We start from the raw sequence: 18,399 nt of genomic DNA, 5'->3' as shown, positions 1-18,399 counted from the left end.
AAACTTCTGCCATATACTCTTAAGTCATAGGGGAAAAAATTCAACCGTCGGATTTTTCAAAAGTTGAAAGGTGTGGGCGTGGCTAAGCCTCAAACTTTGACCTGTCGCCACGCCACTCTTTTTTTCACAGCTCCCTACTGGACTCCTTTTACCCAATCAGCAGGAATCTCTGGCAAATAGCAGTAGACAACTTGAGGTCACTTGGTATCCAGCACTGGCAGGTTTCAGAAAAAGGCGGGGCTTTGGGAGCATGGCGAAATTCGCCATCACGCCATGGAAATACGTTTGCCTCTCATTTCTTCAGTTATCGTGATATTGCTACGAAACTTATGGGGAGTGATCCTAGTCTGACTCTCAAGAGACATAGACATCTGAATTTTGTGGGCGTGGCCTATGTTTTGAAATAGCGCCCCCTAGGACCATTTAAACTATTAGCCCCAAGCCATGCTTTGACTGAGGATTACGAAATTTGGTACACTAATGTGGTGTCTCAGGACCTACAAAAAAGTCTCTTGGAGTCAAGCTCAAAGTCGCACAGGAAGTCGGCCATTTTGGATCAAGTACGCGATTTAGTGGTTTTCGCACACGTTGTTTGGAGAGTGATGCTCCGTCGCCCTTTTCACCAATCTCCTTCAAACTTCTGCTATATACCCTTAAGACATAGGGGAAAAAATTCAACCGTCGGATTTTTCAAAAGTTGAAAGGTGTGGGCGTGGCTAAGCCTCAAACTTTGACCTGTCGCCACGCCACTCTTTTTTTCACAGCTCCCTACTGGACTCCTTTTACCCAATCACCAGGATTCTGTGGCAAACAGCAGTAGACAAGTTGAGGTTACTAGGTCTCCAGTACTGGCAGGTTTTGAAAAAAGGCGGGGCTTTGGGACCATGGCGAAAATCGCCATCACGCCATGGAAATACGTTTGTCTCTCATTTCTTCAGTTATCGTGATATTGCTACGAAACTTCTGGTGAGTGATCCTAGTCTGAGCTCCAAGAGAAATAGACAGCTGAAGTTTGTGGGTGTGGCCTATATTCTTAAATAGCGCCCCCTAGAGCCATTAAAACTGTCAGCCCCAAGCCATGCTTTGACTGAGGATTACGAAATTTGGTACACTAATGTGGGGTCTCAGGACCTACAAAAAAGTCTCTTGGAGCCAAGTGCAAAGTTGCACAGGAAGTCGGCCATTTTGGTCCAAGTACGCAATTTAGTGGTTTTCGCACACGTTGTTTGGAGAGTGATGCTCCGTCGCCATTTTCACCAATCTGCTTCAAACTTCTGCCATCTGCTCTTAAGACATAGAGGAAAAAATTCAACCGTCGGATTTTTCAAAAGTTGAAAGGTGTGGGCGTGGCTAAGCCTCAAACTTTGACCTGTCGCCGCACCACTCTTTTTTTCACAGCTCCCTACTGTACTCCTTTTACCCAATCAGCAGGAGTCTCTGGCAAATAGCAGTAGACAACTTGAGGTCACTTGGTATCCAGTACTGGAAGGTTTCAAAAAAAGGCAGGGCTTTGGGAGCATGGCGAAAATCGCCATCACGCCATGGAAATACGTTTGCCTCTCATTTCTTCATTTATCGTGATATCATTACGAAACTTCTGGTGAGTGATCCTAGTCTGACCACAAAGAGACATAGACAGCTGAAATATGTGGGCGTGGCCTAATTTCTGAAATAGCGCCCCCTAGGACCATTTAAACTAATAGCCCCAAGCCATGCTTTGACTGAGGATTACGAAATTTGGTACACTAATGTGGTGTCCCAGGACCTACAAAAAAGTCTCTTGGAGCCAATCACAAAATTGCACAGGAAGTCGGCCATTTTGGTCCAAGTACGCGATTTAGTGGTTTTCGCACACGTTGTTTGGAGAGTGATGCTCCGTCGCCCTTTTCACCAATCGCCTTCAAACTTCTGCTATATACTCTTAAGGCATAGGGGAAAAAATTCAACCGTCGGATTTTTCAAAAGTTGAAAGGTGTGGGCGTGGCTAAGCCTCAAACTTTGACCTGTCGCCGCGCCACTCTTTTTTTCACAGCTCCCTACTGGACTCCTTTTACCCAATCGGCAGGAGTCTCTGGCAAATAGCAGTAGACAACTTGAGGTCACTTGGTATCCAGTACTGGAAGGTTTCAAAAAAAGGCGGGGCTTTGGGAGCATGTCGAAAATCGCCATCACGCCATGGAAATACGTTTGCCTCTCATTTCTTCATTTATCGTGATATTGTTACGAAACTTCTGGTGAGTGATCCTAGTCTGACCCCAAAGAGACATAGACACCTGAAATATGTGGGCGTGGCCTAATTTCTGAAATAGCGCCCCCTAGGACCATTTAAACTATTAGCCCCAAGCCATGCTTTCACTGAGGATTACGAAATTTGGTACACTAATGTGGTGTCCCAGGACCTACAAAAAAGTCTCTTGGAGCCAAGCACAAAATTGCACAGGAAGTCGGCCATTTTGGTCCAAGTACGCGATTTAGTGGTTTTCGCACACGTTGTTTGGAGAGTGATGCTCCTTCGCCCTTTTCACCAATCGCCTTCAAACTTCTGCTATATACTCTTAAGGCATAGGGGAAAAAAGTCAACCGTCGGATTTTTCAAAAGTTGAAAGGTGTAGGCGTGGCTAAGCCTCAAACTTTGACCTTTCGCCATTACTTGACTTAATAACTCCCATGTGCATGATCAGATCTTTTTCGAACTTTGTCTGTGTGATCATTGACCATATCTGTAAACAATGACAATGTGGACAGCTGACATCATCTAAGCCCCGCCCCCTGACTAAAGGAAGTTATTATTTTATGCTGAAATGCCCATATTTGTCCCCTCTAATTTAGTCAACATGACACCTAGGTCATGCACTGTCTTCATGATGCTGTAATGGCCATTCAAATCTGATAGCTTTCCAGAAAGGGAGGGGCTTTGATGCCATGGCGAATTCTGGCGTAACGCCGTAACCTTACAATTCAACTTAATGGTGAGCTCAGAGGGGATGCTTAGTCAGGGTGAGGTGCGGACTAGGAGGCCATTTGCTGTTTCCGGTGACGGGATGATTGACGTTTCTGTTCTGCCAGACATGCCCTGGTGCCCCGGGCTGCCGGCCAGGCCGGAGCGGCGCGGAGCTGCGAGGGCCGAACGACGCTGCTTGCAGCTTTAATTGGACTTATTTTTTCACACCACTCCACGATCATTTGTTACACTGACAGTTTTTCTTTATGCTTCCTCTAAACTATTTCAAATTCCTAGATATTTGTTATCACTTTGCCACAAAGAAATACATTTTCATCTTGCAGTAATCTGATGACGCTGAGCTAATATTTCTTTTATTGATTAAAAGAGCTCAGATCAAACTAGTGCTTTAGCAGAAGAAACTAAACACAAAATGCATCGCTACTAACTTCCTGCCTTGAGAAATGGAGTTAAAACAAAACTGAGTGCTGAGATTGAGGTTATTTCAACATCTGGCGGACACCCACGCATGATGAGAGATCACTTAAACTGTAAACAACAGCGCTTGGTAAACAAACTCCCCTCTGTGAGAGAGACGGCGTGACAGACGTAGAGATATAGAGGAAGTGGAAATGTTAATCTTGCTGTGAGATGTGTCTCTGTGGCTCGATAAAGATTACTGAATAATATAAACCTTGCTGCATTCAACTAATATACAACAAACACGTTCTATTCTTTTGTTTAATGTTGTGGGGCCAACGTTTCTCTAATCAAAGCTCATCCATGTAAAACTGGTACTCTTTCAACCTATCGTTGCCATTTATTTTGTTGTTTAACCAAAAATAAGAGAACCATGTGGTTCCATTATCCAAAAGTTCTATTGTAACATTCACACGCTTGAACACAGTCAAACAACTATTTGCTCCTGTCTCGTTCCATCACAACTGGGCCTGTCTGAGCCAGGGTTAAATGGGTGTGTGGCAGCTGTTTACAGATGTTTTATTGCTCCTCTAGTGTTCACCAACTGCAGCAGCAGCATAGATGACTAACACAAGCAACTTCAACAATGTGTTCTCTCTCTAAACCCTACAGTAACATTCATGAATCAAAATCCTAATTCCAGATCTACTAAGATTTGATAAGTTTGTGCAATAAATCAATTTCTATGTCAGTTTGTAACTGATTAATAAGAAAAAAAATACAATTATTTTGTCATAATCTACTTCACGAGCATGTCCTTGCCTCGCCTCACCATCTGAATTATGCACAAGTCCTCTGAAGGCTAAACCAAGGGGCATGTTCTGCATGTCGCGCTCATGATCTTGGATCTGGTGAAGCGTAGAGATCCTCTGCTCCAGCTCCGAGATCTTCTGGGTGAGCCTCAGGCAGCCACCACACCCAAAATCGCAGGTAGAAGCCGTCATGACGAGAAGAAAGGAGCCGTAGATAAAAACGAGTTGTTAAAAAGTTGGTGATGCTAAAATCAGTTAAAATCGGTTAAAAACCAGGGTTAAAAGGCAATAAAGCCAGTTAAAATCGTGTTTTCGTAAAAGACCAAGGGACGCTGATTATAGATATGCAAAAGCGTTTGGGCACAAAATATGTGATAACTTAAAGTTATTGATGTGTTCTGACCCACTCCGGACAAGTGATTTTCAACGCAGCAGCAGCGGTGACGTTCGCGCGTCCTCTCCGGTTATTGCTGCAGGTAACTACTCAACTAACGCTGTTTATCAAATTAGCGTCATTTACCTTATATACACACCTCCACACTAGCAGACTCCAGTGGCAAAGGTCTGACCTGTGGTGACATTATCAACTTATCAATTCCCACCCCTAGTTTCCCCCTCATCCACTAGGGCACACATGTCAGTCAAGGCCCACGGGCCAGATGCGGCTCGCGGAGCATTTTTATGTGGCCCGCGAGATAAATATCAAAAATATATTAAAACTGGCCCGCTGGCCGATTTTACCGCAAAGACTTCAACTCCCATGATGCTTTGCGGCGTCAGCGCGGAGCCGACGAAGCCCCCTCCTTTGTGTTTTTTCAGCGCCTGCTGCCGGTCTCTGCAGCTCCGCCGTCTCGGAAAAACTACACTCCTCTCACTCAGCGCCGAGTTCACTCAGCTATTTTCTGACATTGAAGCCCAGAAACGGAGATTCTAGCCGCTCAGTAATGTGTTCACGACTGAAAGAGAAAGTTTTCCAACTAACTTCCAGACAGAGCTGATATAACTCCAGCGAGCAGCGACACACTCAAACCAGCACGGCGCTGTGGCTGCTGTCGTGTTTCCTCCCCGACACACAACAACGTGGTTAAGCTGCTCAGACATGTTCATCAGCACAAACCTATGTGAGCACCTGTTGTCATCTAATGTTGTCATTATTATGATGAAGATGAACAAAACAACAGGAGTCTCCTCCTCAGCTCAGATCAACCCCATGATGCAGGTATCTGGCTGGAACAGGTGAGCATCACAGTAAACCAGTGGAGCAAACTGAGCTTTAAATATGTTGGTTTGATGCTCTTTTTCTGCTCCAAAACATGAAAGTTAACAGGTGAGATGTTGCATTTTCATTTAAGATAAAATTATATTTTTATTTTGTTGTTGGCCCGTGAGAAAAGATTTAACCTACAGTAAACAGGAAGTGGAAAGGCTTCAGATAGATGAATAGAATAGAAAATCCCTTTATTGTTCCTCAGTGGGGAAAGCTAGACGTCACAGCAGCGATGACACGTATTACAGGAGAAAAAAAGGAGAATAAAAAATAAGAAAAATGAATAAACAAAAAAACATAAATCCTGAATAGATTTTAAAAATGCTGATTATACCACAAGTAATGAATACCACTGATGCCTTTTATTTAAAACTGACTTGCTCGTGTGTAATTTGGTTATTCCACATTCAGTGTTAATGCAGAAATAAGTTTGTTTCCAAATTTAAAGGTTCAAAATTGCATACATGTTGATAAAGAAAATGTGCAAATTTGCCGTCACTTTTTCAAAAATATTAAGTTTGGCCCTCGACTCCGTCCCAGAGTTTCATTTCGGCCCCTTGTGAGTTTGAGTTTGACACCCCTGCACTAGGGGCTCTCTCTATTGACTCCCATGTTAACTTCCCAGAAGAAATAAACATGTTTACAGACTGGTCTAAAAATATGTTATGTTTAAATCTGCAATAGCAAATTTACAGAACAAGCTAGCTTTTAAATGCAAACGCAGTCACAGAACACTCCCCCCTCCTGTCGGGTATCATCTCAGGGGTAAACCAGAAACCGGCATTGCCAGAGGAAACGAGATGGTGACAAACACCAGTCGCTGTTTTTAATGTCCAAACGTCTTTTGCTGTCCATGACTTCAAATGGTGTTTTTCTTTATGGGATTCTGGTAGTTTGTTCTAAAGTTGAAGTGACAGCTGTTTGCTTCTCCTTCTTTGATATTATTGAGCGTGTTGCAAAATATGTTACTTGTCAACTTCACAAAAATAAAATTTGATGTACTCCAGACTTTTGTATGACACCTTTTTATGGTAGTCTATATCAGTTTCACAAATAAGGGTATTGCAGTTTACACTGTGCAGGTTTCAAACAACAACGTTACCATTTACTGATGAAAACCAATGTCCTAAGTCAGTGTGAACTCTGTAGCATTAAATGAGTGTTATTGCAGTATTGCTTAAAATAATTATGATTTTTGTCCATATTTGAGCAACTGTTGCATTTTGATCCTCAAACCTAGTTCTAAAAACTCATCTACTTTCAAAATAGCAGCCCAACAGATAATAAAAAAGCACTATTTCAGCCACGTTCAGGAAACAAGATAGGAGAACATGTTTCCCAATAAAATAAACAGATAAAAAGGAGAAACAGACAAAGAAATAAAATATATAGAGTTTCATTTTTTTTACATTATATAAACAAATTCATTAGGTTGGAAGCTAATTAAAAACAATTTACACAGATAAAACCAAAAACTAGGACAATTTTTCTGGCTGAATGAGAAATATTTTAACTAAGTGCTTCAACATAACTAGTTTTTCTTTCTCAGCAACACATTCTCACACCCTAAGCGTCGGAAACAAACGCTTGGTCAGCCACCCTCCACGTCAGACCCCAGACGCCAAAAGTACCCTTTTTCGTTACTTATGTGCGAAAAGGGGTTTTTCCCTTTTGTAACTGCAGATCCCAATGCAGCGTAAAACTGACGTGATTAGATATCCGCTGATGCGGCACCGAACCAGCTCATTTAACCGCACCTAAACCACGTTTCACTATTTATAACCTTCCCCTCTCCCTCATCCTAACCTTAACCCTCTTGCTACCTAAAACGTTACTCTCACTGTGATCAAGCGTTTGTTTCCCATGCATTCTGACTCTGACAGTCAGTCTGACTGTGAATTTTCGTATTTGCCGCCCAAGGGGAACGTTAGAACATACCATCTGGCGAGGGGGAGGTTACACATACCCTCTACTTTTAACCTCCACCTTGGTAGTTGAAACCTCCCCCTCGCGTTGGCTCGGGCCAAACTCGACCAATCACGAGGCGGCTCCCGCCGTTCACTTCATAGAGCCGGCTCTTAGAGCGATCGACACATCACTAACGTGTTCGCTGGCAAGATGGTTAAGGTTAGGATAGGGGTGAGGGGAAGGTTAAATAAGAGGATAAGGTTAAGGTGAGGTACAATGAGCTTGTTTGGTGCCCTGGCTGCAGACATCCCATCGCGTCAGTGTTACGCTGCATTGGGATCTGCAGTCAAATAAGGGAAAACCCCCTTTTCGCACATAAGTAACGAAAAAGGGCACTTTTGGCGTCAGGGGTCTGACGTGGAGGGTGGCTGACCAAGCGTTTGTTTTTGACGCGCTGGGAGTGAGAATGTGTTGTTCTCTTGGTTTTCAAAAACTTTTAGAGAAATACTGCTTGAAACTGATGCAAAGATTATAATATTTCTTTATGCAACCTTAAAAAATGAGGGGACAAAGACAGAACGTCACACTAAACACACATGGTATAGGCCTGCACTTTATACACACACATGCCCAGTTATAACACATGCATGATAGTCAGAGGATGAGCACATCCACATATCCCAAAGAAAAAATGCATTAATCCATTATAATCCTCTTGGGGATTTCAATATCCTGTAATTAATTCATTTATGTATTTCATTTTTAAAACCGGCTATGAGAAAAGAAATCTGTGAAGGTGAGGAGAAAGAGACTATGACAACGCCCTCTATTAAAATACTGGAGTGGTTCAGATTTTATTTAATCTAGCTTTATTCAAGTAGAAGAGAATCAAAGTTTTAGGATGAGTGATAATTTGTGAAAGTCTTTGCAAACATCACCTATAGAACATCAGAAACATATTGTCAGGCTCCTATTTTACTCTTCTACAAAGAGATGGTTAAATCCTCTAAAACAATACAAAATCAGTCTGGTTTAAAGGGGAAGGTTGAAGGAAGAAAACTCAAACTGTGGAAATGTGTAAACATCAGATGAAATGCATGTTTGCATGTTACCAAGTGTCTTCTCCATCAACTTTCATTAGCTTAGAAATGTGAAGTGATTGGAGCTCTCTGCGGTGATTGGAGGAACACTCAGAGCGGCTCATTCTAATACTAGAGAAAGAAGATATGAAATACATCAAAAGGAGTAGAAAAGGAAGTAAAAGGAAAGACAGGAGCACAAAGCCACACTTGGCTTAGCATGAGTGTCTTTTTGCATATTCTTCAAAAATTCTCTAAATATATTTACTTAATAAGCAGATAAATCACTACTTTGCATTTTATATGTAGGTGTAAATATACTTAATGTTATTCAACAATTTTTCTTCAGGATATATTGAGTCAACATATCCAGTAAAGACAGCATTTTATATCCGTACACCCACATCTCACATCAGGGACTTGCCAGTGGTAAAACACAGCCGGACACTTCTGACCTCTCAACACTCGAGGACTGAATGCCTCACTAAAGGGCAGTGCATCTATTGAGAGGATGCAGAAGAGGAGAGTTTAACTTGCTTTACCTTGAGCTACATTAATATTAACAGAAAACACAATGAAAATATTAACATTGCTTAGGGCACTGGTATGCTGATCAGAAACCACAGCAATAAACAACAGTCTACCCAAGTATCCATCCATATGTTCTAATGATGACTGATACCTCACATATCTGTAAAGCCCTTTTTACAAGACACACCATGCCGGCGTAATAATACTGCAATGGTGTGTCTTATAAACGAGCCATGGCGTTGCGTGGATTTTGCGGCATTCGTTCAACCTCGCTTGGCAGTAATATAGCGGTAATGGTCTGTCTCATAAACGGGAGGTGTTATGATGACGTGGGGAGTTAACGCCGAGATCCAGCCAGCAAATATATTTAAAATTAAAGTAAACACAGTAAGTTTTGCTTTTTGAACAAAATCAGCTGAGACGGCAATCTGGAGCACCACAGCGCTCCTTGAGCGTCTCTCTGTTAAGCTCAGATCACCAGAGACTGCACAGGGACTGACGAGGACAGACACCTTTAGGACTGGCTTGTTAAGAAAAGTTAACGATCGCGGCTTCAATCGCAACAAAAAGCAAGTTATGTCCAAGATACACAGAAGTCCGCGGCATCGCAGAGACCACCCAGTTCCCTCCATTATGCCGCCATCCCCTAATCTTTTATAAAAAGGACACAATGGCGGTATTGTGGCGTAATCGTGACCACTTATAAAAGACCTAAGGGTCCCTGATGCAGCCACGGCGTTGCGGCCAATTCATTTATAAAAATGGCTTAAGAAAGTAGAAGCCAAATGACAGCACGCAACTTTAAGTTCATGGACTGTGACCTCACCTGTGGTCACGAGCTTTGGGTAGTGACCGAAAGAATGAGATCGCGAATACAAGCAGTCGAAAAGAGTTCTCTCTGCAGGGTGGCTGGGCTCTTCCTTAGAGATAGAGTGAGAAGCTCGGTCATCCGGGAGGGGCTTAGAGTAGACTTGCTGCTCCTCCACGTCGAGAGGAGTCAGTTGAAGTGTCTTGGGCATCTGGTTAGGATGCCTCCTGGATGCCTCCCTGGCCAGGTTTTCCAGGCACATCTAACTGGGAGGAGACCCAAGGGAAGACCCAGGACACGCTGGAGGAACTATGTCTCTCAGCTGACCAGGGAACGCCTTAAGATTCTCCCAGAAGAGCTGGCCCATGTAGCTGGGGAGAGGGAAGTCTGGGCCTCTCGGTCAGACGGACGGACGGATGGATGGTACCCAGGGGTAGACTGGGACCAAAATTCAGCCTTGACATTTTAATGAACTGTCGACCCTCAGAGCATGTGTGTGTGTGTGTTTTGCTCGTGGACTCGTCTCTATAGGTGGTTTTCCAGCAACGCTACTCAGCCTGAAACAGCTCTGTACAGTGTGGTTTGAATCAGCCCATCTGAGTGTAGTTTTGTTCCCATGCCAGCTCCACGACAAAAAATGGGTGCGCCCTTCATAGGTGCAGGGGGGAGGATGGGGGGCGTGGCAGTATCTATACTCATGACAAAATAACATGAGGTGGTCAGTAAACAGTGTAAGGTAACTTGTATGCTTCACAGAAACATAACTTGACTGAAAACATTGGTGTTGCTGGACATTTTCAGTTTTATGGGTTTTTGTTAGACTCTGAACCAGGAAATGTCTGCAGGCAGTGAAACAGAAAGCAAAAAACTCCGCAGCAACCAGTGACTCCGCCCCCTAGCCAATCAGTGGCCAGAATTACGTTGCCGGCCTGGCTCAGCCTTGTCAGGAACCTCAACAGAGCTAAAAATAGGGGAGAAAGTAGAGGGAAAATACCGAACCGTGCCCGTGGGAACAGTGGTCGGGCCGAGCTGCTCTGATTGGTGTTTCTGGAAAACCACCTCATGCTGCAGGTCGTGAGAGCGGGTGGGGTGGGGTGGGGGGGTGGGGGGGGGGGGGTATGTGATGAGCGGCCCACTTGGCTAAGGCCAGATAGGCCAGTCCACCCCTGATGGCACTTTGGTCAACTTTTGTTGTTCTGCATAAATAAAGTACAAGTAGTTGATTCGAGTCACTTGGAGCTGTCCACGTGTGATCTGCTCACCCAAAACACAGGGTAGGGAACCATATTTTGGAGTTGGTACTGTAACCAAGGCAAATCTAATACCTGAAAAGACTCTGGAGAAACAAAAACGATGATGACCCACAGAGACTCCCAACATATTTGACCCAAAGTCCTTTGTGATCAGTGGTGCCTTAACAAAAGGACAGGCCATTTAATTAAACTTTCTTGGATCCAGTGGCTGATCACAGTCACTTCTATCTGTGACACTGCACGGGTTATAAAAGCCAATCGACTTGGCTGAGTCACACCAAGAATTTATAACTGTATAATCACCTAATCTGGCATGTTGACCATCTAACTTACCACTGTCATTTTGTCAATGCCAGCAGCATCCCTGACAGAAATAGAGGATTTACTTAAGCATTAGTGTTGTGACACACCTCGTGCTGCAAGAGAGCAAATAGCTCAATCACTTTACCAAACATAGGCAGAGTCCTGGGACTTTTATTTCTTTGCTATCCAAAAAGTTTATTTTATACAACGATTGTCAGGACAGAATTTGATTATGTGTAAATATGTGTGCAGTTTACCTTTAACCCTTGCTTGTTTATCTCTTCCACCATGATTGCAAGGCATTTGGTGTAGTCGGTTAGATCCTGGTCGGATGTTTCTCTCAGCTTGCAACCCTACACACACGAGAAAACAAATTAAAACACACACAACAAGAAGAAAACACAATTCAAAATTTATACAAATACACAGATAGCGGAGCAAAAACCCCGGGAGAGATAAGGAATAGCAGAACAAAACAGAAGGGGATGGAGACATGGAGAGAGGTATAAAGCAGTGTTTTAGTACTGTCTGGCTTCCCGCAGGTTCTGTTGTTGAATAATTTAGAAGTTCCAGTCAGTGGCCTTAAACTACAACATCTAGGTAAACAACTATGCTCTAGCTTTCTCCGGCTCTATTTCTATCGCTTTTGCTTTTAAAACGTGAAACTTCTTCGTATCATTGACACACAAACACGTAGCAACAGAGAGTTCACACGAACTTGTTCGCTGCGCTCCGTTTGATCACATCCATCCACCCTTCACTTCCCTCCCATCTTCCATCATCTTTCCATTCCTGACACTCTCCCTTTCTCTCCCTTTCCCTGGTGGATGCTTTTCTGATCCGTCTCTTTTCCGTTTATGCAGAATTATTCACCGTTTGCAGGCAAATCTCTGAAGGAATGTCTCAAACTTTCAAATTGTTCTGCTTCAAAAGCATTACCATAACAGTCTGTTCTCTGTCAAGGAAAAAGAGATTTCTCTTCTTCCAAACAAGCGGTGTGATATTTGTGAAAAAGGTCTTGTATTAGAGATAGCTACAGAGATGGGAGGAAAGGAAAACAGTGACACAGCAGAAGGCATCCAAGACTGTGATGTGTGTGTGTGTGGTAATGTGCACACAAGTTCTGGATCTGGTGGCAGTAATAGACAAAGTGGATGTATGCAAAAATCTGAAGTTTTGCATTTTACTTTGAGGTGTGTGTGTGTGTGTGTGAGAGAGAGAGAGAGAGAGAGAGAGAGAGAGAGAGAGAGAGAGAGAGAGAGAGAGAGAGAGAGACATTCACGGATTCATTTCAAATTAAATATTTATTGAACCAAGCTTGCATATTGACTTCCTGCCAGATAAAAACAATTGAGAGACCACCTCATGGATTCTTTACTTTTAATGGCTTTGAGTGGTTTATCCTTAATACACCCATATGATTTTTTTTTCTTTTGTGGCCATGAATAAAACCACTACAATAACTGAATGTTTATAATTCACAAATGTTTTTCCTTTTTTTCCACAAAATTATGGATTGCTCCATATTTTGGAGATAACCATGTGAACCTTACCTGTGAAGTCTTCACACTGGATTAAGACCTTGCTATGCTCTCTGCAGCCCATTTAACTGCAGCTGAATCATTTCTTCACCTTGCTGCAACTTTCTACGATGTTCTTACTATACATCATGATGTAAGACAATTGGAATGTGTGATTAGCCGAAGAAGTTTAGAAACTACACTTAAAATGTATTTAATGATGTGATATGTCATTTCTATATTTACAATGGTTGTTTTATTGATTTTGTGAAATAGTATTGAATTTAGGGTTTCACAATAACCACAATTCTAACAATTGAAGTCCTGAAAACAATTAGGCCAATGACTCCTAGAGGATATGGAGGAGGGGTATTCATAGCTAGTTTCAGATTTTTAAGTGACAGAGTTTATAGGATTGATCGTCCCAAATTCCAGTCAGAATTGACTCGAATGAGAAGCGAAACCTCTTCAAGTCCAGTTTGGATTACCATCACAGGGATGACACTCAATGAGTCTGTCTCATTTATGTTTCACCTTTTAAGGTGAATTACTGAAACAAATGAACTTTTGAACCATATTAAGATTTTTCACGTTTCGCCTGTAGAAACACAATATGTAACCACAAACTAATGTTTGTGTTGGTTGGTGCCTGAATAAAGCCATCTTTCCACTGAAAGCAAAAGTGACGTGTAACGAAACACAAGTGTTTTACCCATGAGTTCCCTTCCAACTGGGAGCAAGATGTCCACACGATAACAAGCAAAACATAATGTCTTTGAACCGTCACCTTATCGTGGTGAAGGAGTTTGAGTGCCCTAATGATCCTAGGAGCTATGTTGTCTGGGGCACTTTGTGTCCCTGGTAGGGTCTCCCATGACAAATTGGTCTTAGGTGAAGGGTGAGACAAAGAACGGTTCAGAGGATCTTTCATGGATAAACTATCAAGGAGTCGGAGTACCCGGCCCGGAGGGTTACCGGGGTCCCACCCTCGAGCCAGGCCTGGGGTTGGGGCCCGTGAGCGAGCGCCTGGTGAACGGGCTTTCGCCCCAGGGGCCCGGCCAGGCCCAGCCCGAACTGGATACATGGGCTCATCCAACTGTGGACCCACCACCCGCAGGAGGAACATGAAGGGTCCGGTGCAGTGTGGATCGGGTGGCAGACCAAGGCAGGAGCCTTGGCAGTCCGATCCCCGGACAAGGAAACTGGTTTTTGGGACATGGAACGTCACCTCGCTGGCGGAGAAGGAGCAGGAGCTTGTGGCAGAGGTTGAGCGCGGTACCGGCTAGATATAGTCGGACTCACCTCGGCACATAGCATTGGCCCTGGAACCCATGTCCTTGAGAGGGGTTGGACACTCTCCTTTGCTGGAGTTGCTCCAGGTGAGAGGCGGAGGGCTGGGGTTGGCTTTTTGTTAGCCCCAAGACTCTCTGCCTGTGTGTTGGGGTTTACCTCGGGGGACGAGAGGGTAGCTTCCCTGCTCCTTCGGGTCGGGGAATGGGTCCTGACTGTTGTTTGTGCTTATTGACCAAATATCAGTTCAGAGTACCCACCCTTTTTGGAGTCCCTGGGACGAGTGCTAGATAGTGCTCCATCAGGGGACTCATTGACCTGCTGGGGGACTTCAATGCTCACGTGGGACATGACAGCATGACCTGGAGGGGTGTGATTGGGAGGAACGGTCCGCCTGATCTGAACTCGAGTGGTGCTTCGTTATTGGACTTCTGTGCAAGCCGCAGTTTGGCCATAACGAACACCATGTTCGAACATAAGGATGCCCATCGGTACACTTGGTACCAGGGCAGCCTAGGTCGCAGGTCGATGATAGACTTTGTAGTCGTATCATCTGACCTGCGGCCGTATGTTTTGGACACCCGAGTGAAGAGAGGAGCGGAGCTGTCAACTGATCACCACCTGGTGGTGAGTTGGATCAGATGGCAGGGGAAGATGCCACATAGACCTGGCAGACCCAAACACATAGTGAGGGTCTGCTGGGAACGCCTGGCAGAAGAACCTGTCAATACGGTCCTCAACTCCCACCTCCGGCAGAGCTTTGACCGCATCCCGAGAGCAGTGGGGGACATTGACTCCGAGTGGGCCTTGTTCCATTTTGCAATTGTTGAGGCGGCTGTTGCTAGCTGTGGTCACAAGGTGGCCGGTGCCAGTCGTGGTGGCAAACCCCGTATCCGCTGGTGGACACCAGAGGTTCGGGGAGCCGTCAGGCTGAAGAAGGAGGCCTACAGGGCGTGGCTGGTCTGTGGGTCTCCTGAGGCAGCAGACAGGTACCAGATAGCCAAGCGGGGTGTAGCAGTGGCAGTTGCCAAGGCAAAATCTCGGGCTTGGGAGGAGTTTGGTGAAGTCATGGAGAAAGGCTATCGATCGGCTCCAAAGAGGTTCTGGCAAACTGTCCGGTGCCTCAGGAGAGGGAGGCAGCAACTCGCTCACACTGTTTACAGTGGGGGTGGGGAGGTGCTGACCTCAACTGGGGCAATAGTTGGACGGTGGAAGGAATACTTTGAGGAGCTCCTCAATCCCACCTACGCGCATTCCGAGGAGGAACCAGAGCCGGGAGACCTGGGTATGGACTGTCCGATCTCGGGGGCAGAAGTTGCTGAGGTAGTCAAACAACTACACAGTGGCGGAGCACCGGGGGCAGATGAGGTTCGTCCTGGGTATCTCAAAGCTATGGATGTTGTAGGGCTGTTGTGGTTGACATGTCTCTGCAACATTGCGTGGTCATCGGGGGCAGTTCCTGTGGAGTGGCAGACCGGGGTGGTGGTCCCCATCTTTAAAAAGGGTGACCTGAGGGTGTGTTCCAACTATAGGGGAATCACACTCCTCAGCCTCCCTGGAAAGGTCTACTCCATAGGTACTGAAGAGGAGGGTTCGATCGATAGTTGAATCTCAGATTGAGGAGGAGCAATGTGGTTTTCGTCCTGGCCGTGGAACTGTGGACCAGCTCTATACCCTTGCAAGGGTGATGGAGGGGGCATGGGAGTCTGCCCAACCAATCCACATGTGTTTTGTGGATTTGGAGAAGGCTTATGACCGTGTCCCCAGGGGCACCCTGTGGGGGATGCTCCAGGAGTATGGGGTTGGTGGCTTTCTGTTAAGGGCCATTCAGTCCCTTTACCAGAGGAGCGTGAGTTTGGTCCCTAACCCTAACCCTAACCAGCACCTCCAAATCTGAGACCATGGTTCTTGACTGGAAAAGGGTGGCTTGCCAACTCCGGGTAGGGAGAGAGGTCCTACCTCAAGTGGAGGAGTTTAAGTATCTTGGGGTCTTGTTCACGAGTGAGGGTAGGAGGGATCGGGAGATCGACCGGCGGATTGGTTCGGTGTCTGCAGTGATGCGGACGCTGAGCCGATCTGTCGTGGTGAAGAGGGAGCTGAGCCAGAAAGCCAGGCTCTTGATTTACCGGTCGATCTATGCCCAAATCCTCACCTATGGTCACGAGCTTTGGGTAATGACCGAAAGAACAAGATCGCGGATACAAGCGGCCGAAATGAGTTTCCTCCGTAGGGTGGCCGGGCTCAGCCTTAGAGATAGGTTGAGGAGCTCGGACATTCGGGAGGGACTCGGAGTAGAACCGCTGCTCCTCCGGATCGAAAGGAGTCAGTTGAGGTGGTTTAGGCATCTGGTCAGGATGCCTCCTGGACGCCTCCCTGGGGAGGTGTTTCGGGCATGTCCTGCCGGCAGGAGGCCCCCGGGTCAACCCAGGACACGTTGGAGAGGTTACATATCCAATTTGGTCCGGGAACACCTTGGGGTCCTGCCAGAGGAGCTGGTGGAGATGGCCTGGGAGAGGACCGTCTGGAGCTCCCTAGTTGGGATGCTGACCCCGCGACCCGGATAAGCGGAGGAAGACGACGACGACATAATGTCGTTTTATTTTATTTTTTTCAGTTTTGGCTACTATCATCTACTATGGGACAGCAGTAGGAGGTAGAGCGGGTTGTCCAATAATCAGAAGGTTGAAGGTTCGATCCTGGCTCCGACCACAGAAAGTGGCTGTTGTGTCCTTGGGCAAGACACTTAACCCGCCTTGCCTGCCTGTGGTAGTCAGAAGGACGGGTGGCCCATGTGTTCGGCAGGCCTTGCCTCGTTCAATGCGCCCCAGGGCAGTTGTGGCTACACTGTAGCTCTTCCCCACCAGCGTCTGAATGGGTAAATCACTGATTTTGTTGTGAAGCGCCTTGGGGGTTGTAGAACCCTAAGAAGGCGCTATACAAATACAGGCCATTTACCATACCATGTTTATTTTCGGAGCTGTGTTCGAGTTATGGGGTCCCACGTCTGTTTACCGTACTATACAGTTTTTTACCCGTGGTCCAACCCTAACCCCTAACCCGTGGAGCTTTACAGCAGTTTCATTTAGACCTGAGCTGAGACTTGAGCAATGGCAAATTCACCAAAGAAAGCTAGAAATCCCTAATCAGAGGAATCTAGGAAAAGAAAAAGAGAACGCGATAGAGCAAGAGCAAAGACCTGAGATAATATTGGGCCGGCTTTTCCTCACTGGAGAGCTTTTCTTGAAAGAATGGCATGTACTACAGACTCTGACCTAGCCGTGCTGCTAATGGATAGGTAAGTAATAAATTTCACCAGGGTTATTGTGTTTGGTCGGGCATGCATTTCTTATACAGTCCTGATAAAACTTTATTCAATGCTGAAATGTCGATTAATGTGTTTGTTTGTGCATGCGAGTTGGAAAACAGCCACAAATGCACGACAGAAAGATTTGATATCACAACAGTGACGTTACGCAGCAAGCCTTGAGAGGGCGACAGAGAGCATATATCTGCAAAGTTCAGGCGTGTGTATTTAATGAGGTCTTAATTATAATAAGGTGTTCATTCACTGAGGTGCCCTCATTTATCCAACTACACACTGTGTAGTTGTCTTAAACTGCTTATATGCAAAAGTCCTTAAACAACATTTCTTGCATTTAAAGATTCAGAAATTGGTCTTAGATTTAAACAGTGAGAATTTTCAAAGACCTTTTGTTCAGAGCTTTATATTATCCCTGCTTAAAGTCATATTGCTTTCAATTGTATAAATGTATGTGGAGAGCTTTTATTCCCACTCACCTTGTCTGTATAGAATGCTTTGACCTCAGCAGTAATGGAATCAAAATCCCCACTGATGTAGTCAGGAAGAAAGCTGGATGTAAGGACAGTAAGTGATGGTGAGTGACAGAAGGAGAGGGTTAAGATTGAAAGAGGGAGTAAGTTAGAGATCGAGGAAAGAAGGGGAGAGACGACATTGGAGCATGTGTCAGCGCTTTGATCAGTGCAGCAAAAGAGAAGAGAGATGCCGCCGGGGAAGACGTGGAGACACGAAAACTGACAGGGTGATTCTCCGTGGCGCCAAGCCTGGTCCCGTCACGCTGGTGGCACTGACGGCAGATACACACAGATTGATAGGAGCGAATAACAATGCAAACATGGCAGCAAACAGAAGCAAAAGTTCATATTTATGCTCTTTTAATTAGGTACATACAGCCTGATGAGCCCAACACATCAGCATGGTTGAGTAATTACAGGCTGGGGGGCAAAT

The 18,399-nt window shown here is 45.2% G+C and overlaps 1 protein-coding gene across 7 annotated transcripts in view; it reads right to left on the bottom strand.

Moving 5' to 3' along the window:
- tpk1 (thiamin pyrophosphokinase 1) overlaps nt 1–18,399 on the bottom strand; it is a 152,609-nt gene that overhangs the window by 60,016 nt on the left and 74,194 nt on the right. For all 7 annotated transcript variants that reach the window (XR_011521109.1, XR_011521110.1, XM_015955371.3 and 4 more), the window contains 2 exons: nt 17,931–18,003; nt 11,580–11,675 (listed from right to left, as the gene is read on the bottom strand). Coding sequence is in view for 5 of the 7 variants with exons in the window: in XM_015955371.3 (XP_015810857.3) it covers nt 11,580–11,675; nt 17,931–18,003 (169 nt within the window). In the remaining 2 variants the exon portion in view is untranslated. The remainder of the gene's footprint in view (nt 1–11,579; nt 11,676–17,930; nt 18,004–18,399) is intronic.

Source organism: Nothobranchius furzeri, chromosome 7 (assembly GCF_043380555.1).
Source record: "Nothobranchius furzeri strain GRZ-AD chromosome 7, NfurGRZ-RIMD1, whole genome shotgun sequence".
NCBI lineage: Eukaryota > Metazoa > Chordata > Actinopteri > Cyprinodontiformes > Nothobranchiidae > Nothobranchius > Nothobranchius furzeri.
Note: the sequence above shows the minus strand (reverse complement) of the source record. Positions and strands in the feature narration are given on the sequence as shown.